Genomic DNA, 23,175 nt, shown 5'->3' on the forward strand with positions numbered 1-23,175 from the left:
GCATAAATAATTTCCTCTGTTATATAATCTCCCTTCCCATTTGAACTGTTACACAGCCTAACACATAATGTGTTGTGTAAATTAATTCTCAAGTGTTCACATTCATTAGTATGTTGTATCCAATTAGACAAAATGGCCACTATTTGTCATATTTCTATTACTTTTATACAGTTGCAACTTTTCAATACTTCACAAATTCTAAGATATTTCTTTGTGAGGAAGCAGTCTGCACCAGGTCAGGGGCAATGTGAAACCTTCGCTTTAAGTATATTTTCTTGAAAGATAAAGACTTTCAAACTACTCAGGTATCTTTTTACCCTAAGGGTGGGACACGTATACATTTCCCCCACATTTAACTGTCTCGAGAAAAAAAAAACAGTTTGCAATGTGATATCATACTATCTATCACAGGTCTTTGAAATTATGTGTCAGTCTTGCCACCCTGATAGGATTCTTCCCCGACAGGTCTGTCAAGAGTCTGCAGAAGATGCAAAAAGCTGCTTTTGACACTACTACTCAGCTCTTTGGTCTCCCATCGAGGGAAGAACTAGATACAGTACACTGCAGAGGGAACCGCCTTTATGCTGCCTTCATGCGCAAATCGGAACTAGGAAACTCCAAAATATCCAACAAAGAAAACTGGGGGTACAATGCTTCTAACCAAGTTTCACACTCGTATTTACCACTTGAAAGCTGGTATTGAACAGTTTTGGATGTCTCAAGAAAGACATGTTCTGGGGATTTTTTTAAGCATATGTGAATGCAAACAATTGAGTTGATACCTTGTTGAGATAGGAAGAACATGCTGTATGACTGCCTCTGAAATGGTGATATCATTCTTAAAGTATAATATGTTTGGTTGTTCTGGCCTTGCTCATTACTAATCAGGCTCAATCACCCCTGCAACATGATGACCAACCATGGACCTCATTCAAGAAAGTATTCAACATTGCTGATGTACTGTAGCTAGCAATCACACGGGTTAATGTCAATAACAGGGTTGGGGGATAATGAGGGGTCATGTTATTTTCCTGTAATCTTAAAATGGCCTTGTTCAATTCAACCTTTTGCCACTCCAACCATAACTAGCCGAGGAGTCATTAAACCAAGTTGCACAAAACTGTTGAAAGAGTTATTTAAAAAAAGTTTTGTTCTGGTGGTTTGCTGCTTCACTTCTCTTGACTGCTGCTCAATGTGCTCGAGAATCAATGAGCTGCTGGCGATAAGAAACATTTGGAGAGAATCTCTGATGAAGTCAACCGTTGACTTTGTTTGTCTTGGTAAAAAAAAAAAAAAAAAAAAGCGAAGCAAGGAAGGGCTTTATCTGTCAAGTACAGCCCTGTGTTTATGCCTGATATGGGCTCAAATGACTCCCTCACACAATTAAATGACAAATGAACATGAAAATGTGCCTATGTCATAATGTGAGCACAGAGAGAAAGAGCACAATGGCAAACAATTTGTCTTGAGAATTACAACACCAAGCAGATGCTGAAAGACTCCCAAATGCTCATTTGCTCCACATGTTTGAGTGAGAAGTTTGCTTGCAAGGCAAACAAATGTGTCGCGTAGAGCACTTGGAGTAAGAACAATCTCAACCTACCATGAATAATTATATTCGTACATGTATAACTATAACAAACAGCATAAGACTACGTTTTTACACTTAAAGGGATAGTTCACACAACGTATACATTGGTTTCATTACCCTGTAAGCAGTCTATGGACGAGTTATGATGATAATCCATGCTTTGGTTTAGTTTCCCTAGCACTGTTTCCACATGCTAACGTTTGAGCCTTTTTTGGCACAAATCCAATTCAAGTCATGCGACTGAAATGAGCACTTTTAGCGCATCATGTCCAAATCATCAAAAAGTAACTCAAATTGATTGTGAAGCTTAACAAATTTACTTAACGATCATTTAAACATAATGCATGAAAAATGCTAATATATTGTCCCATGACATGAATGGGATTGTTCATACGAAGGCTAAATCTTTAGCATGTGGAAACAATGCCAGGAAAGCTAAACCAAAGTATGGATTGCTGTCATACCTTGTCCATAAACTTCTTACAGGGTAAGGAAACCAATATGTAATTTTGTAATTTGGGTGAACTATCCCTTTAATGGAGAAAAACAAACACAGAGAGACGTAGAATTCACTGTTGTTGTGCTGAAATGGTTTATTTCATTCTGTGAGGCCAGGTAGATATTACTAGCCAGATGCAGAATGCAATCTCTTGTGCTTTCAATACAATCCAAACATCACTTCATCTGTCAAAGATTGGAAAACGTACTCTGTGTATTCCTGTCACTGCACGACGTTTAGTTCTTAGGGTATAAGAATAGCTTGCCACCAGCTACTCCACCGTCAGGGTATTACATTCTTCATTTTCTTTGCGAATGAAAAAGTATTGAGCAAGATGAAACAACGTTACATGTGTTCTGCTTTTATTTTAGATTATGTGACAGCTTGTTGGTGCTGACGATATCTGTCGGTCATCTGTGATTCCATAGCAATATCATAACAATCACTTCACGAAGAGCCTTATTATATATGAAAAGGCAAAACAAACCAAACTTCAGATTAGTAACATATCAGTTACTATAGGGGCAAGGCTGGGTGTTATAAACTGTTATGACAGGTGCTATGTCATTCTTATGATAGTGTTATGTATCATGGCCCTGTATCAGCCTCTCAGTCAAAGGCATATTACCAATTCTTACTTGAAGATATGATAACATTTAAAACATACAGTTATAATGTTTTAAAACTTGTTATAAGCATTTATGAGCCTTTATAATGTCTTATAACAAGGCTTATAATATGATATGTCTCTCTATGTATACAATGCAATACACATTCATAGAACTGGAGCATATACCTGCTTCCACTGCTGTCACAGTGATGTTGTGCCAGCCAGCCGTCTCTCGGTCCAGAATTTTGCCCAGGGTGATGGCGCCCGATACTGGATCAATGTGGAAGATCTGCTCCTGGTCTGTACTTCGGTCAATGGAGAACCTGGTAGGGAGAGTGAGAAAAAAGGGGAGTACGTATTTGAATGGTGTAAAATCAATTCTAAACCATCTGCAAGACTTTTTCGGTGGCTGCCCTAACACTGTGGCCCATGGGGATATTGCCCGTTGCCGTTGACATCGGATTATGGCTATACATTAGCATTTTCAAATGTAGGGAAACTGTGAGCCAGATTAAAAAGAGGATGAAAATAATTATCCATTTAGCATCTGTATAGGAAACCTGTCACAGTGCTTGTGTCCCTACTGCACCTACATCCCCAAACAAGTCTGTGGTTTCAGCCCATGCTGGAGGGGAAAAAATACAAATGAATATTTCATGCTGCACTCCAATGAAAGCAAAATACATTTGCACATCCTTGTGGTTGGCTCCACGAGGAGCGCTCAGAAGAGTATAGAGCCAACAAAACCCTGTGAGTAGTTTATTTTTTTCTCTTGAGCAGGCTCGTGTGCCCGTCGGGACTTTAATGGAATATTATGAGCATAATCATTTCCTTTTCTACCTTTTGGACAAAAAGCTCATCAAAGGGACCAGTAGGGTCTTTGTACAAGCTGTACTAGACAACTAAAAGGGGTACAGTGAGATGAGCTTCATGTAGTCTAGGTGTTGAGGTGCATACTGCATCCACAGTTAGATTATTCTAGTTATATTACATTAGAGACTGCCCGCTCTGAATCTGTAGTCTATACAAGGAACAACACTTTTCATAGCTGCAACGTTTATACAGAACATCACTACATCAATAAACCGTATAGCTAAGGCTATCATTAAAATGTATTTTATTTATGAAAGAAATAGTGACAAACGGTGACACCTACACAATAATTATGTAAATTACATCAAGTTATATTTCAGCTTCCAAAACTGCGATAGTACTTGGTGAAGGGAAATCATGTAGATATTACCAGATATTACCAGTGCATCTTATAACATTTGCAGATATGCCATCCCTTTAATATATGAATGGAGAAGTACACATTTCCAGAAGATCAGTAAGCACTAAACACAACTAACCCAAACACTTCAGTTTCAAGACGCCATTCCAACTTCCTGATAAAGAGCCAAACAAACAAAACAAACACATTTTCTGTTCATACGAGGCCAGATTTTGTTTCCAGAGGCTGTGTTCATTCCTCTGGAACTCTTACCCCTTTGGTACAGCGCCCGCTACTGCCTGCCAGTGCCAGCCAGTGTCCAGCAATACCCGATCGGTGCCCTCCGGAGCAGAGTGACAGGAGTGTGGGAGAGAGTGATGGGCCCTTGGGCACCAGGCGTCGGGGTTAGTTCCGTCCAATCGAGATGATTAAAGTGGTACCGATGGGCATGGCGCAGCGCCAGGGTACCCTCGAACCCGTTGGCTCTCGCCTGCCAACAAGCAGGCGGTGGCACTGCCATTGTGTTGTACTTTATTACACCTGGAGCACTTTCAGTTCAGCCTCATGCATTTTTAATAGAGGTAATTTGCACAGCCTGTGTGTGTCGGTGAGCGTGAAGCTCCACTCGCCTCACCGCTATTATTTCTCCACCCAAGACCTGAGGTGGAGGCTCTGGCACAAAATAATATCATTCTGCTCATAAATAGGGATCTGAGCGAATGCACAAAGATGTGTGAGATTCTGAGGAATCCTCTAGCGTGGTCAAAAGTCAATGCAGTAGCCTAGAGTAATGTGATTCTGGCATTGTGCAAATGGATGAATCAATGTTTTCATGATTCAAATTGTGTCGTGGAGCAATCTTCCAATTGTGTGTTTATTACCTACCATATTTAAAAAGGAATGTCAAATCCCAAGCTCCATGTACATCTAAACTTGTGTTTGTTGATATAAGATGCCATTTAAATCAGTCCCATAAATTCAGTAATGTAGTCCTTATTTGGGGGTCTTATATGGCATTGTAAACATATGGTCGGGTCATTTGTAGCTATGAACATGTTTCTGTTCGTTGAAAGTTCTGCTTCTTTACTTGTGAAGCATACATTATACTAATGGTATGTCTTAAGCCATACATTATACTTCTTAATGGTATGTCTTATAGCCATATGATTACCATATCTCCACCTTCCAGTTCTTATAGCCATATCTCCACCCATTCTTATAGCCATATCTCTACCCGTTCTTATAGCCATATCTCTACACGTTCTTATAGCCATATATCTACCCGTTCTTATAGCCATATATCTACCCGTTCTTATAGCCATATCTCTACCCGTTCTTATAGCCATATCTCTACACGTTCTTATAGCCATATGATTACCAGTTATTACAGCCATATCTCTTCCAGTTATTATAGCCATATCTCTTCCAGTTATTACAGCCATATCTCTTCCAGTTTTTATAGCCATATCTCTTCCAGTTATTACAGCCATATCTCTTCCAGTTATTATAGCCATATCTCTTCCAGTTATTACAGCCATATCTCTTCCAGTTATTATAGCCATATCTCTTCCAGTTATTACAGCCATATCTCTTCCAGTTCTTATAGCCATATCTCTACACGTTCTTATAGCCATATATCTACCCGTTCTTATAGCCATATCTCTACCCGTTCTTATAGCCATATCTCTACCCGTTCTTATAGCCATATCTCTACACGTTCTTATAGCCATATCTCTACCCGTTCTTATAGCCATATCTCTACACGTTCTTATAGCCATATCTCTTCATGTTTTTATAGCCATATCTCTTCCAGTTATTATAGCCATATCTCTACCCGTTCTTATAGCCATATCTCTACACGTTCTTATAGCCATATCTCTTCATGTTTTTATAGCCATATCTCTTCCAGTTATTATAGCCATATCTCTACACGTTCTTATAGCCATATCTCTTCATGTTTTTATAGCCATATCTCTTCCAGTTATTATAGCCATATCTCTACCAGTTTTTATAGCTGCATCTCTACACGTTCTTATAGCCATATCTCTACCCGTTCTTATAGCCATATCTCTTCACGTTCTTATAGCCATATCTCTTCCAGTTATTATAGCCATATCTCTTCCAGTTCTTATAGCCATATCTCTTCCAGTTATTATAGCCATATCTCTTCCAGTTATTACAGCCATATCTCTTCCAGTTTTTATAGCCATATCTCTTCCAGTTATTATAGCCATATCTCTTCCAGTTATTATAGCCATATCTCTTCCAGTTCTTATAGCCATATTTCTTCCAGTTATTACAGCCATATCTCTTCCAGTTATTATAGCCATATCTCTTCCAGTTATTACAGCCATATCTCTTCCAGTTTTTATAGCCATATCTCTTCCAGTTATTACAGCCATATCTCTTCCAGTTATTATAGTCATATCTCTACCCGTTCTTATAGCCATATCTCTACCCGTTCTTATAGCCATATCTCGACACGTTCTTATAGCCATATCTCTTCATGTTTTTATAGCCATATCTCTTCCAGTTATTATAGCCATATCTCTACACGTTCTTATAGCCATATCTCTACACGTTCTTATAGCCATATCTCTTCATGTTTTTATAGCCATATCTCTTCCAGTTATTATAGCCATATCTCTACCCGTTCTTATAACCACATCTCTACCAGTCTTATAGCCACATCTCTACCAGTCTTATAGCCACATCTCTACCAGTCTTATAGCCACATCTCTTCACGTTCTTATAGCCATATCTCTACCCGTTCTTATAACCAGTTCTAGCAGTTCTAGGCTTATCTGTAGGTTTATCTGTAGCAATACGTACATACCCATCTGAAGCAGTTAATGAAGAACTATCTGAATGAACTAATAAACTGTATTGGATTTGAAAAAAGGAGTCATGATTCATACCTGACAGGTGCGTTCTCCTTGTCTGGGTCCTTGGCTGTAGCTGTGCCCACCAGCGCACCTAGCCTGGCATCCTCCTGGACCTCCATGATTGCCCCCTCAGCAGGGAGGAAGACAGGTGGCTCGTCCGCGTCAGTTACGCTGACCCGCACAATTGTCTGGTCGCGGAAAGAGCCAAGCTCCAAAAATCGGGGGTCCACGTGCTTGTTGACAGCCTCCACCACCACGTTGTGTGTACGCTTGCTCTCAAAGTCCAGTGGCTGAACGGAGCACAAACAGGGAAGAACCAAAGCAATGACATGTCACTCTAAGGGGAAATAATTCACTCCTCAGGCAAACGCTATAGGGTGCATAAGTGTAAACTGAGCAGATATAAGGATTGCTATGTCTATCAAATACCTAAACAGCAATAAGGAAATCTGAGCTCTACTGCTGTACAAACCTTTTCTATTCATATACTATCAATGCCTTCAGAAAGTATTCACAGAGCTACACTCTTCCACAAAGTGGGATTCAAATGGATTTATTTGTTTGTTTGTTTTTTGTCGCCAATCTACAAAAAATACTTGGTAATGTCAAAGTGGAAGAAACATTCTAACATTTGTAAAACATTTATGAAAAATAAAACACGAATATACAGTGGGGAGAACAAGTATTTGATACACTGCCAATTTAGCAGATTTTCCTACTTACAAAGTATGTAGAGGTCTGTCATTTTTATCATGGGTACACTTTAACTGTGAGAGACGGAATCTAAAAAAAAATCCAGAAAATCACATTGTATGATTTTTAAGTAATTAATTCGCATTTTATTGCATGACATAAGTATTTGATCACCTACCAACCAGTAAGAATTTTGGCTCTCACAGACCTGTTCGTTTTTCTTTAAGAAGCCCTCCTGTTCTCCACTCATTACCTGTATTAACTGCATCTGTTTGAACTCGTTACCTGTATAAAAGACACCTGTTCACACACTAAATCAAACAGATTCCAACCTGTCCACAATGGCCAAGACCAGTGAGCTGTGTAAGGACATCAGGGATAGAATTGTAGACCTGCACAAGGCTGGGATGGGCTACAGGACAATAGGCAAGCAGCTTGGTGAGAAGGCAACAACTGTTGGCACAATTATTAGAAAATGGAAGAAGTTCAAGCTGACGGTCAATCACCCTCGGTATGGGACTCCATGCAAGATCTCACCTCGTGGGCCATCAATGATCATGAGGAAGGTGAGGCATCAGCCCAGAACTACAAGGCAGGACCTGGTCAATGGCTTGAAGAGAGCTGGGACCACAGTCTCAAAGAAAACCATTAGTAACACACTACACCATTATGGATTAAAATCCTTCAGCGCACGCAGGGTCCCCCTGATCAAGCTAGCGCATGTCCAGGCCTGTCTGAAGTTTTCCAATGACCATCTGGATGATCCAGAGGAGGAATGGGAGAAGTTCATGTGGTCTGATGAGACAAAAACAGAGCTTTTTGGTCTAAACTCACCGTGTTTGGAGGAAGAAGAAGGATGAGTACAACCCCAAGAACACCATCCCAACCGTGAAGCATGGAGGTGGAAACATAATTCTTTGCAGATGCTTTTCTGCAAAGGGGACAGGACGACTGCACCGTATTGAGGGGAGGATGGATGGGGCCATGTATCGTGAGATCGGTCTGGCTGGGTCTTCCAGCATGACAATGACCCGAAACACACAGCCAGGGCAACTAAGGAGTGGCTCTGTAAGAAGCATCTCAAGGTCCTGGAGTGGCCTAGCCAGTCTCCAGACCTGAACCCAATAGAAAATCTTTGGAGGGAGCTGAAAGTCCGTATTGCCCAGCAACAGCCCCGAAACCTGAAGGATCTGGAGGTCTGTATGGAGGAGTGGGCCAAAATCCCTGCTGCAGTGTGTGCAGACCTGGTCAAGAACTACAGGAAACGTATAATCTCTGTAATTGCAAACAAAGGTTTCTATACCAAATAATAAGTTCTGCTTTTCTGATGTATCAACTACTTGTCATGCAATAAAATGCAAATGAATTACTTAAAAATCATACAATGTGATTTTCTGGATTTTTGTTTTAGATTCCGTCTCTCACAGTTGAAGTGTACCTATGATAAAAATTACAGACTTCTACATGCTTTGTAAATTGGAAAACCTGCAAAATCGACAGTGTTACAAATACTTGTTCTCCCCACTGTATCTTTATTAGATAAGTATTCAACCCCCTGAGTCAATACATGTTAGAATCAACATTGGCAGTGATTACAGCTATGAGTCTTTCTGGGTAAGTCTCTGGGCTTTCTAAACCGGATTGTGCAACATTTGCCCATTATTCTTTTCAGAATATTTCAAGCTCTGTCAAATCGGTTGTTGATTATTGCTAGACAACCATTTTCAGGTGTTGCTCTACATTTTCATAACGATTTCAGTCAAAACTGTAACTCGACCACTCAGGAACATTCACCGTCTTCTTGGTAAGCAACTCCAGTGTAGATTTGACCTTGTGTTTTAGGTTATTGTCCCGCTGAAAGGTGAATTAATCTCCCAGTGTCTGGTGGAAAGCAAAATGAACCAGGTTTCCCTCTAGGACTTTGCCTGTGCTTAGCTCCATTCCGTTTACCTTTTAATTCCGAAAAACTCCCCAGTCCTTAACAATTACAAGCATACCCATAGCATGATGCAACCACCACTATGCATGAAAAAATGGAGGGTGGTACTTAGTAATGTGTTGTATTGGATTTTGTAAGGACAAAAAGTTAATTGCTTTGTCACATTTTTTCAGTATTACTGTAGTGCCTTGTTGCAAACATAATGCATGTTTTGGAATATTTTCCTTCTTACATTTTTTAAAAAATATATATATATATTCTTTTTTTTCGTCCTTTACTATTAAAGCCCATAGAAACACATGAAATAACACATTCATTAATGGTAAAAAAAGGAGTAAACAAATATATTTTAAAAAGGAATGAGGTCTTGAAGTGTCTTTCCTATATTTAGAAGATACAAGAAAGCTCAGTGTTCGTGAGTAACATTCTATAGTGAGGTGATATTAGTTTGTAGGTCAAACGGTTCGGACACCACAGACAGAAGTTGGCACATCAGCGTTATCGTCTTCAGACGAGTCCCGTGACACTTGTTGGATCCGTAGAGCAAAATGAAGAACAACATCGTCTTCGTGAGAGTCTCCCCTTACCATAGAGGGGTGTCACGTTCTGACCTTAGTTCCTTTTTACGTCTATTTTAGTTGTTCAGGGCATGAGTTGGGGTGGGTATTCTATGTTATTTTTCTATGTTTTGTTCTGTTGTTATATTTCTATGTGTTTGGCCTAGTATGGTTCTCAATCAGAGACAGGTGTCAGTCGTTGTCTCTGATTGGGAGCCATATTTAGGTAGCCTGTTTTCTATTGTGTTTTGTGGGTGGTTGTATCCTGTGTTAGTGTTTTCACCATACGGGACTGCTTCGGATGTTTGTTTGTACTTTTACTATTTTATTCAGTGTTCTGTTGATTTATTAAATATATCATTATGGACACTTACCACGCTGCACATTGGTCTGATCATTGCTACTCCTCCTCTGAAGAAGAGGAATTCCGTTACAAGGGGTCATAATAGTTAAGCCAAACCGTTCGGACGATACAGACATTTTGTGTGAAGATGGATTTTCTGGATGTCTCATGGTCTGACAAACTCCGCTGTACTGTAGCTCGGGCACTAATATAGGCGGATGAAAAAGGCTGATTTAGGCGGATGAAAAAAAACTGATATCTCTAGCTTAAACTGATGGATTTTGATGGGGATTTTTGTATCTTACTTACTGTAGATGGAATCATGACTGTTAAGGATTAAAGTCACCATTGGCCTCATTGTGAAATCCCTGAGCCGTTTCCTTCCTCTCCAGTGCATTGGAAAACCTCCCTGGTCTTTGTGGTTAATCTGTATTTGAAATTCACTGCTTGTCTGAGGGACCTTACAGATAATTGTATGTGTGGGGTACAGAGATGAGGTAGTCATTCAAAAATCATGTTAATCACTATTATTGCACAAAGAGTGAGTCCATGCAACTTACACATTTTTACTCCTGAACTTATTATGGCTTGCCTTAACAAAGGGGTTGGAAACTTATTGACTTAAGACACTTCAGGATTTCATTAACTTGTAAAAATGGTGAAATACATAATTCCACTTTGATATTATGGGGTATTGTGTGTAGGCCAGTGACAAACAAACATCTCTATTTAATCTATTTTAAATTCAGGCTAAAACAGCAACATTTGGAAAATGTCTAGGGGTGTGACGTAAATACTTTCTGAAGGCACTGACTGTACCGTATATACACAGTACTAGTCAAAAGTTTGGACACATCTACTCATTCAAGGGTTTTCTTTATTTTTTACTATTTTCTACATTGTAGAATAATAGTGAAGATATCAAAACTATGAAATAATGCATTTGGAATCATGCAGTATCCAAAAAACTGTTAAAACAAATCAAAATATATTTTATATTTGAGATTCTTCAAAGTAGCCACCCTTTGCCTTGATGACAAATTTGACAACACACTCTTGGAATTCTCTCAACCAGGTTCATGAGGTAGTAAATTCTGTACTTGGAGACGACATATTTACAGTTTAAAGATGGTTAAAACTGCTGATTTAGTGACAACGCTTTGATTTATAAAAGCGACTCTTATGTCGTCTCCAAGTCCAGCATTTACCTGGAATGCAATTCGATTAACAGGTGTGCCTTGTTAAAAGTAAATTTGTGGCATTTATTTCCTTCTTAATGCGTTTGAGCCAATCAGTTGTGCTGTGACATGGTAGTGGTGGGTGGTAAACAGAAGATATCCCTATTTGGTAAAAGACCAAGTCCATATTATGGCAAGAACAGCTCAAATAAGCAAAGAAAAACAACATTCCATCATTACTTTAAGACATGAAAATGTCAAGTTTCATCAAGTGCAGTCGCAAAAACCATCAAGGGCTATGAGGATACTTTCTCTCAGAAGGACCGCCACAGGAAAGGAAAACCCAGAGTTACCTCTGTTGCAGAGGATAAGTTCATTAGAGTTACCAACCTTAGAAATTGCAGCCCCAAAAAATGCTTCACAGAGTTCAAGTAACAGAAACATCTCAACATCAACTGTTCAGAAGAGACTGTGTTAGTCAGGCCTTCATGGTCGAATTGCTGCAAAGAAACTACAACTAAAGGACACCAATAAGAAGATGAAACTTGCTTGGGCCAAGAAACACCGGCAATGAACATTAGACCGGTGGAAAGTTTTCCTTTGCTCTGATGAGTACAAAATGGAGATTTTTGGGTCCAACCGCTGTGTCTTTGTGAGACAGAGTAGGTGGACGGATAATCTCCACATGTGAAGTTCGCACCGTGAAGCATGGAGGAGGAGGTGTTTTTTATTTATTTTTTATTTTTTTTATTTCACCTTTATTTAACCAGGTAGGCTAGTTGAGAACAAGTTCTCATTTGCAACTGCGACCTGGCCAAGATAAAGCATAGCAGTGTGAACAGACAACACAGAGTTACACATGGAGTAAACAATTAGCAAGTCAATAACACAGTAGAAAAAAATGGGCAGTCTATATACAATGTGTGCAAAAGGCATGAGGAGGTAGGCGAATAATACAATTTTGCAGATTAACACTGGAGTGATAAATGATCAGATGGGCATGTACAGGTAGAGATATTGGTGTGCAAAAGAGCAGAAAAGTAAATAAATAAAAACAGTATAAAAACAGTATGGGAATGAGGTAGGTGAAAAAGGGTGAGCTATTTACCTATAGACTATGTACAGCTGCAGCGATCGGTTAGCTGCTCGGATAGCTGATGTTTGAAGTTGGAGAGGGAGATAAAAGTCTCAACTTCAGCCGATTTTGCAATTCGTTCCAGTCACAGGCAGCAGAGTACTGGAACGAAAGGCGGCCAAATGAGGTGTTGGCTTTAGGGATGATCAGTGAGATACACCTGCTGGAGCGCGTGCTACGGATGGGTGTTGCCATCGTGACCAGTGAACTGAGATAAGGCGGAGCTTTACCTAGCATGGACTTGTAGATGACCTGGAGCCAGTGGGTCTGGCGACGAATATGTAGTGAGGGCCAGCCGACTAGAGCATACAAGTCGCAGTGGTGGGTGGTATAAGGTGCTTTAGTGACAAAACGGATGGCACTGTGATAGACTGCATCCAGTTTGCTGAGTAGAGTGTTGGAAGCCATTTTGTAGATGACATCGCCGAAGTCGAGGATCGGTAGGATAGTCAGTTTTACTAGGGTAAGCTTGGCAGCGTGAGTGAAGGAGGCTTTGTTGCGGAATAGAAAGCCGACTCTGGATTTGATTTTTGATTGGAGATGTTTGATGTGAGTCTGGAAGGAGAGTTTGCAGTCTAGCCAGACACCTAGGTACTTATAGATGTCCACATATTCAAGGTTGGAACCATCCAGGGTGGTGATGCTAGTCGGGCATGCGGGTGCAGGCAGCGATCGGTTGAAAAGCATGCATTTGGTTTTACTCGCGTTTAAGAGCAGTTGGAGGCCACGGAAGGAGTGCTGTATGGCATTGAAGCTCGTTTGGAGGTTTGATAGCACAGTGTCCAATGACGGGCCGAAAGTATATAGAATGGTGTCGTCTGCGTAGAGGTGGATCAGGAATGTCACTACTGCTCACGACACTTAGCTTTAATAACATGTAGTGTTGTTTATCTCAAAAAGTGGAAGAGGCAAAGTGGGAAAGAGAGCTATTCATAGGCTAGAGTCTGGAGTCTTAACAGGAAGTACCCGCAGCAAGAGCAACATCATTGATATATACAGAGAAAAGAGTCGGCCCGAGAATTGAACCCTGTGGCACCCCCATAGAGACTGCCAGAGGACCGGACAGCATGCCCTCTGATTTGACACACTGAACTCTGTCTGCAAAGTAATTGTGTGATGGTGCTTTGCTGGTGACACTGTCTGTGATTTTTGCTGGTGACACTGTCTGTGATTTATTTAGAATTGGGTCCTTGGCACACTTAACCAGAATGACTAACACAGCATTCTGCAGCGATACGCCATCCCATTTGGTTTGCAGTTAGTGGAACTATCATTTGTTTTTTCAAACGGAAAATTACCCAAAACAACTCCAGGCTGTGTAAGGGCCATTTGACCAAGAAGGAGAGTGATGGAGTGCTGCATCAGATGACCTGGCCTCCACAATCACCCAACCTCAACCCAACTGAGATGGTTTGGGATGAGTTGGACAGCAGAGTGAAGGAAAAGCAGCCAACAAGTGCTCAGCATACATGTACAGTATGTGGGAACTCCTTCAAGACTGTTGGAAAAGCATTCCAAGTGAAGCTGGTTGAGAGAATGCGAAGAGTGTTCAAAACTGTCATCAAGGTGTGGCTACTTTGAAGAATCTAAAATATAAATATAAAATACATTCTATAACATTTGCAAATCTGTGTAAGCAACCAATACATTTTGATTTGATTTAACTCAAATGCTCCGACTTAAACATTACAATGGCTGGAGCAGAGGGCAGCCGCAGGGCCCACTGAGAGGTTTAGGACCTTGCTCAAGGAAAAATTGGTGATAGGTGGCACCTGAGATTTTACTGCCAGCAACCCTCCAGTTGCCTGCTCACTCCTGACAGATTTTCTTCCCACACAGTCAGCACTGGGATTTTAACCGGCAACCCTCCGGTTGCTGGCCCGCTACATTAACCTCGAGGCTTTCGATGGCCCCAAATCCAAACTGATCTCAAATCAGCTTCGTTCTACTCCCACCTTTTTGATAGTGATGACGGCTTCCTGTGTGTCTCCGTCAGTGGTAACCTTGAAGAGTTCCCCGCCCTCCTCGTCTTTGATCAGGTAGCTCATGTCCGTGTTCTCCCCCATGTCCGTATCCGTGGCGATCACCCTCCCCACCGGTGTCCCCACGGCCGCCCCCTCAGACACCGAAAACTGGTACATCTCTGAAGGAGGGGAATGGGGAATAGGTGGAAAAGGAGGGAAGAAGAGGAGACAAAATGGAAGAGGGTGAAGAGAAAGATGATAGGAGCGTGGAGGATGAAGATTAGGGGAAGGGTGACGACAGGGAGGAGGAAGAGAAGGAGAAGGTTAACGAGAAGATGTAGAGGTAGAGTAGATGGTGAAAATGAGAGGAAGGAAGTGGAAGAAGGACAAATGTATTCAATACAGACAAGCCCACCATTTACTGTATGTAAGAGCACTCTTCCCATTGCCAAGACAATTCAGCAAAAAGAGAATTCACCCAGGATTTTTATTCTGTAGAGCCAACTTAGTTGGTCATGAATCCATTCACCCCCAATGCTTGACCCTTAACCCAATTGGCCCTCAGGATTCCCTTTAAGTAATGCACTGGATCTTTGCTCATGTTTGAACAAGGCTAGATCAAGGCACTATGCGATTATGTTAACCGGGTCTGGTAAAGATGCTGACCCCGGTTGATCATTGGCAAGGCGTGGAGTCTATGTATGGAAGGTTTTACTCTTTCAACATCCTCCTGTAAAATTTCCAAAATAGACTTTCTAATCAACTTTTTGTTGACCACAGCACTTCCACAGCACAAAGACACATTTTGTGTGAGATATCAGCGCAGGGGTCAATTACATTTGAATTCAGTCAATTCAAAACGGAAATTACAATTACAATTTTCCTCAATGATTCCCTATGAAAATATTTAGTTGGAATTGCAATTTCTGTTTAATTCCTGAATGGAGGAAATTTAAATGGAATTGACCCCAACCCTGTAGGACGCATAAATAAAACAGCTGCACATGTCACACAACCCTGTTCTTTTCTAATAAAACTATGTATCCTCGAACCGCAGACAGCATTTCGAAAGGAAGTTATAGAAGAGAGAAAATCACATAGGTGACAGCCAGGAAACTAAATTGATGTTATGTTTATGTTATGTGAGACAAAGCTACTGAGACCGTCACTACTGGAGCGTCACGACACTTGAACTTAGACTGAGCTCACTTAGCTTTAATAACATGTAGTGTTGTTTATCTCAAAAAAGTGGAAGAGGCAAAGTGGGAAAGAGCAATAACACCGCTATTCATAGGCTATAGAGTCTGGAGTCTTAACAGGAAGTACCTTTTTCTGTCATTCGTTATGAGCTAGTTAAATGCAGAGGGTTTACAAAAGAACTAAACATGCAATTCCACTAAGATGTCCAGGGTACAATAGAAAGGGTTGTTGAAGTTTCTAAATCATGTACTAGCGTCATAGGTAAGATTTCCCCCAGCAGGAAATATAGATTAAGTAAAACATCCTTTTACTGAGCACCATTGTGAAATGTACAATGAAATATAATACACATTCTTTTTGCTGTCGCGAGAAGTACAAGCTGGGTCCAAATTGGTTCACCTGAGATTCATTTATCAAATACAATCTGAGAAATCAAATAGAAAAGTTTCAGAATTGTAAATAATTACAAAGCATTTTTACAGCCTAAGTTCCTGATTAAATAGGTAGGAAGGAAAGACCTCTGGAGTAATGCATATTTTAACATCAATATGCATTCTGGACTTAAACAGTACTGAACAGTCTGCTAAATGAAACAAATGTGGAATGGAGCCGATAAAACATGTGGTATGCATTTATGATGGGGACATTTAACATTCAATATGGTCATTCTAACTTAAACATTAGGGTAAGAACAGGCTAGGGTAACATTGTGAAGTAAAACACATTGAACACATGAATGGATCATCAAAAGCAATGCTGCCTATTACAGACCGTTGACCGGGGTCACCTGTAGTATCAGCCACCAGTGACACTCACTCATGGCACAATACATTCTGAGGGACACACAGCAGCCCTTGTTTGATGAATTTATGTTGCTTCTCTCAAAGTGCAGATACAGACTCCCCACGTTCAAAACTAATAGGTCTAAACTTCATGCCAGCTGCTATCAGCTTTCTCCATAAGCTGTATTGTTATTGTTAGCTGTGTACATATTGCTGTATGCATTGCTTTGGTGTATATTTATATTCATGTGTTCAATGTGTTTTTACTATGTGCTACAAAATGAATTGCTCCCCGGGGATAATAAACACTCTACTAGTATTCAAACAGTGTTCTGTATATTGACCCTAATGTTATTACATTATGGCCTTTGACCTTTCTCCAGCTGATAAATAACGGATGTACCCAACATAAATCCATACCACTGGAATGTTAAAATGGTTAAATCGGCTCCATCTTATCGTATGCAGACATATGGAAACTCCCAAAACCGCTTTCATCAGATGATTGCCTAACCCTTCTTAGCGGAGTGTTTGACATGTGGATAAATATAAGTGAAATTATTTTCTCAGAGTGCTTCTGACCACTCCATGTCGTCCATTACTTATATTACTTGATTGGGGTACTTCTATTACTGATGGGGTACTTCTATTACTGATGGGGTTACTTATATTACTGATGGGGGTACATCTATTACTGATGGGGTATTTATATTACTGATGGGGTACTTCTATTACTGATGGGGGTACTTATATTACTGATGGGGGTACATCTATTACTGATGGGGGTATTTCTATTACTGATGGGGGTACTTCTATTACTGATGGGGTTACTTCTATTACTGATGGTGGTATTGATATTACTGATGGGGTTACTTCTATTTCTGATGGGGGTACTTCTATTTCTGATGGGGTTACTTCTATTACTGATGGGGGTACTTCTATTACTGATGGGGGTATTTCTATTACTGATGGGGGTATTTCTATTACTGATGGGGTACTTCTATTTCTGATGGGGTTATTTCTATTACTGATGGGGTTATTTCTATTACTGATGGGGTACTTCTATTTCTGATGGGGTTATTTCTATTACTGATGGTGGTATTGATATTACTGATGGGGTAACTTCTATTTCTGATGGGTTTACTTATATTACTAATGGGGGTACTTCTATTACTGATGGGGTAACTTCTATTACTGATGGGTTTACTTCTATTACTAATGGGGGTACTTCTATTACTGATGTGGTACTTCTATTACTATTGGGGGTACATCTATTACTGATGGGGGTATTTCTATTACTGATGGGGGTATTTCTATTACTGATGGGGTACTTCTATTTCTGATGGGGTACTTATATTACTGATGGGGGTACTTATATTACTGATGGGGCTACTTCTATTTCTGATGGGGGTACTTCTATTACTGATGGGGGTACTTCTATTACTGATGGGGGTACTTCTATTACTGATTGGGGGTACTTACATTATTGATGGGGGTACTTCTATTTCTGATGGGGGTACTTATATTACTGATGGGGGTACTTACGGGGCGGCAGGGTAGCCTAGTGGTTAGAGCATTGGACTTGTAACCGGAAGGTTGCAAGTTCAAATCCCCGAGCTGATAAGGTACAAATCTGTCATTCTGCCCCTGAACAGGCAGTTAACCCACTGTTCCTAGGCCGTCATTGAAAATAAGAATTAATTCTTAAATGACTTGCCTAGTTAAATAAAGATAAAAAATAAAATAAAAATATTACTGATGGGGGGACTTTTATAACTGATGGGGGTACTTCTATTACTGATTGGGGTACTGCTATTACTGATGGGGGTACATTTATTACTGATGGGGGTACTGCTACTACTGATGGTGGTACTGCTATTACTGATGGGGTTCTTCTATTACTGATGGGGTACGTCTATTACTGATGGGGGTACTGCTATTACTGATGGGTTACTTCTATTACTGATGGGGGGACTTCTATTACTGATTGAGGTACTTCTATTACTGATGGGGTACTTCTATTACTGATGGGGTTATTTATATTACTGATGGGGGTACTTTTATAACTGATTGGGGTACTGCTATTACTAATGGGGAACTTCTATTACTGATGTGGTACTTCTATTACTGATGGGGGTACTTCTATTACTGATTGGGGTACTTGTATTACTGATTGGGGTACTTCTATTACTGATTGGGGTACTTCTATTACTGATTGGGGTACTTGTATTACTGATTGGGGTACTGCTATTACTGATTGGGGTACTTGTATTACTGATTGGGGTACTGCTATTACTGATGGGGGTACTTCTATTACTGATGGGGTACTTCTATTACTGATGGGGTACTTCTATTACTGATGGGGGTACTTCTATTACTGATGGGGTACTTCTATTACTGATGGGGTACTTCTATTACTGATGGGGTACTGCTATTACTGATGGGGGTACTTCTATTACTGATTGGGGTACTGCTATTACTGATGGGGGTACTTCTATTACTGATTGGGGTACTTGTATTACTGATTGGGGTACTGCTATTACTGATTGGGGTACTTCTATTACTGATGGGGTACTGCTATTACTGATGGGGTACTGCTATTACTGATGGGTTACTGCTATTACTGATGGGGGTAATTCTATTACTGATGGGGTACTGCTATTACTGATGGGGGTACTTCTATTACTGATGGGGTACTGCTATTACTGATGGGGTACTTCTATTACTGATGGGGTACTGCTATTACTGATGGGGGTACTTCTATTACTGATGGGGTACTGCTATTACTGATGGGGTACTGCTATTACTGATGGGGTACTTCTATTACTGATGGGGTACTTCTATTACTGATGGGGTACTTCTATTACTGATTGATGGGGGTACTTCTATTACTGATGGGGGTACATCTATTACTGATGGGGGTACTTCTATTACTGATGGGGGTACTTCTATTACTGATGGGGTACTTCTGATGGGGGTACATACTGATGGGGTACTTCTATTACTGATGGGGGTACTTCTATTACTGATGATGGGGTACTTCTATTACTGATGGGGTACTGACTGATGGGGTACTTCTATTACTGATGGGGGTACTTCTATTACTGATTGGGGTACTGCTATTACTGATGGGGTACTGCTATTACTGATGGGGGATGGGGGTAATTCTATTACTGATGGGGGTACTTCTATTACTGATTGGGGTACTTGTATTACTGATTGGGGTACTGCTATTACTGATTGGGGTACTTCTATTACTGATGGGGTACTGATGGGGGCACTATTACTGATGGGGGTACTGCTATTACTGATGGGGTACTGCTATTACTGATGGGGGTACTATTACTGATGGGGTACTGCTATTACTGATGGGGTACTTCTATTACTGATGGGGTACTGCTATTACTGATGGGGGTACTTCTATTACTGATGGGGTACTGCTATTACTGATGGGGTACTTCTATTACTGATGGGGTACTTCTATTACTGATGGGGTACTGCTATTACTTGGGGGTATTACTGATGGGGGTACTTCTATTACTGATGGGGGTACATTCTATTACTGATGGGGGTACTTCTATTACTGATGGGGTACTTCTATTACTGATGGGGGTACTTCTATTACTGATGGGGTACTTCTATTACTGATGGGGGTACATTATGATACTGATGGGGATGGGGGTACTTCTATTACTGATGGGGGTACTTCTATTACTGATGGGGTACTTCTATTACTGATGGGGTACTTCTATTACTGATGGGGTACTTCTATTACTGATGGGGGTACTTCTATTACTGATGGGGGTACTTCTATTACTGATGGGGTACTGCTATTACTGATGGGGGTACTGCTATTACTGATGGGGGTACTTCTTACTTGGGGTACTTCTATTCCTGATGGGGGTACTTCTATTACTGATGGGGGTACTTATATTACTGATGGGGGTACTTCTATTACTGATGGGGGTACTTCTATTACTGATGGGGTACTTATATTACTGATGGGGTACTTCTATTACTGATGGGGATGGGGTACTTCTATTACTGATGGGGTACTTCTATTACTGATGGGGTACTTCTATTACTGATGGGGTACTTCTATTACTGATGGGGTACTTCTATTACTGATGGGGTACTTCTATTACTGATGGGGTACTTCTATTACTGATGGGGGTACTTCTATTACTGATGGGGTACTTATTACTGATGGGGTACTTCTATTACTGATGGGGTACTTCTATTACTGATGGGGTACTTCTGATTACTGATGGGGTACTTCTATTACTGATGGGGGTTGATGGGGTACTATTACTGATGGGGGTACTTCTATTACTGATGGGGGTACTTCTATTACTGATGGGGGTACTTCTATTACTGATGGGGGTACTTCTATTACTGATGGGGGTACTTCTATTACTGATGGGGGTACTTCTATTACTGATGGGGGTACTTCTATTACTGATGGGGGTACTTCTATTACTGATGGGGGTACTTCTATTACTGATGGGGTACTTCTATTACTGATGGGGGTACTTCTATTACTGATGGGGGTACTTCTATTACTGATGGGGTACTTCTATTACTGATGGGGGTACTTCTATTACTGATGGGGGTACTTCTATTACTGATGGGGGTACTTCTATTACTGATGGGGGTACTTCTATTACTGATGGGGGTACTTCTATTACTGATGGGGTACTTCTATTACTGATGGGGTACTTCTATTACTGATGGGGTACTTCTATTACTGATGGGGGTACTTCTATTACTGATGGGGGTACATCTATTACTGATGGGGGTACATCTATTACTGATGGGGGTACTTCTATTACTGATGGGGGTACTTCTATTACTGATGGGGGTACTTCTATTACTGATGGGGGTACTTCTATTACTGATGGGGGTACTTCTATTACTGATGGGGGTACTTCTATTACTGATGGGGGTACTGCTACTACTGATGGGGGTACATCTATTACTGACTGGTGCAAGTTCACCGCTGCCATCAATATGAGAGTGACTCACTCTGCGGAAAGCGTGGTGGGTTGTCATTAACATCTGTGATCACTATGGTCACCGTGGTGGAGCCGGAAAGACCACCCATTTGGCCTGCCATATCGGTTGCCATGACGACCAGCTCATAGCGATCCTGCGTCTCCCGGTCCAGATCTGCCACAGCCGTCCGAATCAGTCCTGATAAGAGAGAGAGAGATCCAAAGGGAAAGGTCAAGTTAGCTCTTAGCTCTCATATACGATAGCCTGTTACATCTTCTCTGGTCGCAAATATCAATTTCAGCTAAGCACTCTATGACTGAGTTTACACAGGCAGCCCAATTCGGATCTTTTTTTCACTAATTGGTATTTTTACCAAACATATCAGCTCTGAAAAAGACCTGATGTGAAAAGATTGGATGTGATTAGTCAAAAGACCAATTAGCGTATTTTTTTTATTTTTTAGAATTGGGCTTCCTGTGTAAACACAGCCTATTAGAGGCACAAGTGCGGCACATTCCATTTGCCCCTCTCGGCTCGTCTTGATAGAGTAGATTGTGTCACATCCGTGGCTCCATGCACAAATCCTTACGGCTGAGCTCTATTAAAATTCATAATATATATGGGCCAAAATGAAGGCACACACAATTGAAGAACGAGGCTTTATGTTCCGTCAAAAAAGCCTGTGCACATCTTTCTCTGGCAGTCGGAGAGGAGTGGATTTAAGAGAGAAAACCACAACAATCTCATGAGTTGTCTTAATCCTACTCCAGTGAGCATTTTGTTCCGATGCTTTAACAACGCCCTTGGAGTACAGACCTACTGCTGTGTTTAGCCAGGTTTATGTTTCTACTGAAGTAACTATAGTTGGAAGTGGATTAGTCTGAGGTTTAAAAAAAAATGGAACTTTGGTGGCCCCCTTCTATTTCATAACGGTATGAACAAATATACAATATTTCGCCAATGATAAGACTTGGAAATGTCTTAATCTCACATTTGTTCTGATCGATATAATGGCACTGCATATCCCTCTCCTAAACAGTACGTTAAGTTATTAGCATCTACATTTGGGCATTTCCATATCAGTACAATCCCTGGAGTTGAAAGGGGTTAAACTAATCTGAAGACAACATGACTGAGGTCAGATCACCATAACTAATTTACATGGTGGACATTCTAAAACCATGACAGTGTAATGACAAATACCAGCTTATTGTAGTTTGAGGAGCACCATGTGTATTTTCTCCATACAATATGTTTCCCCTTTACCTTCCAAGGTATGTTTCTCCAAGAACCTGGTGGAAAATAACGTCCCCGTACCATTGGCAGTATACAGCCAGAGCTCAATCTGAATTACATCCTCAGCTAACACTTTATTTGGATAGTCCATCTGTAGATGCTCTATCAGTAACATTTCAACTAACTATCTACTAAACCTAGCTCTAACCTTGACCCTTATCCTAAACCCCAAACTTAACCCTTATCCTAAACCTAGCCTAATCTTAAACCTTACCCTAAACCTAGCCTAATCTTAACCCTTACCCTAAACCTAGCCTAATCTTAACCCTTACCCTAAACCTAATCTTAACCCTTA

General features: G+C 40.7%; 1 protein-coding gene across 4 annotated transcripts in view; it reads right to left on the bottom strand.

Annotated features, from left to right (window-relative positions):
- Positions 1–23,175, bottom strand: part of LOC118372930 (cadherin-22) — a 325,996-nt gene that overhangs the window by 99,694 nt on the left and 203,127 nt on the right. For all 4 annotated transcript variants that reach the window (XM_052474027.1, XM_052474023.1, XM_052474025.1 and 1 more), the window contains 4 exons: positions 21,615–21,782; positions 14,599–14,786; positions 6,832–7,088; positions 2,887–3,023 (listed from right to left, as the gene is read on the bottom strand). In XM_052474027.1, the coding sequence (XP_052329987.1) occupies positions 2,887–3,023; positions 6,832–7,088; positions 14,599–14,786; positions 21,615–21,782 (750 nt within the window). The remainder of the gene's footprint in view (positions 1–2,886; positions 3,024–6,831; positions 7,089–14,598; positions 14,787–21,614; positions 21,783–23,175) is intronic.

This window comes from Oncorhynchus keta, chromosome 21 (assembly GCF_023373465.1).
Source record: "Oncorhynchus keta strain PuntledgeMale-10-30-2019 chromosome 21, Oket_V2, whole genome shotgun sequence".
NCBI classification, from domain to species: domain Eukaryota; kingdom Metazoa; phylum Chordata; class Actinopteri; order Salmoniformes; family Salmonidae; genus Oncorhynchus; species Oncorhynchus keta.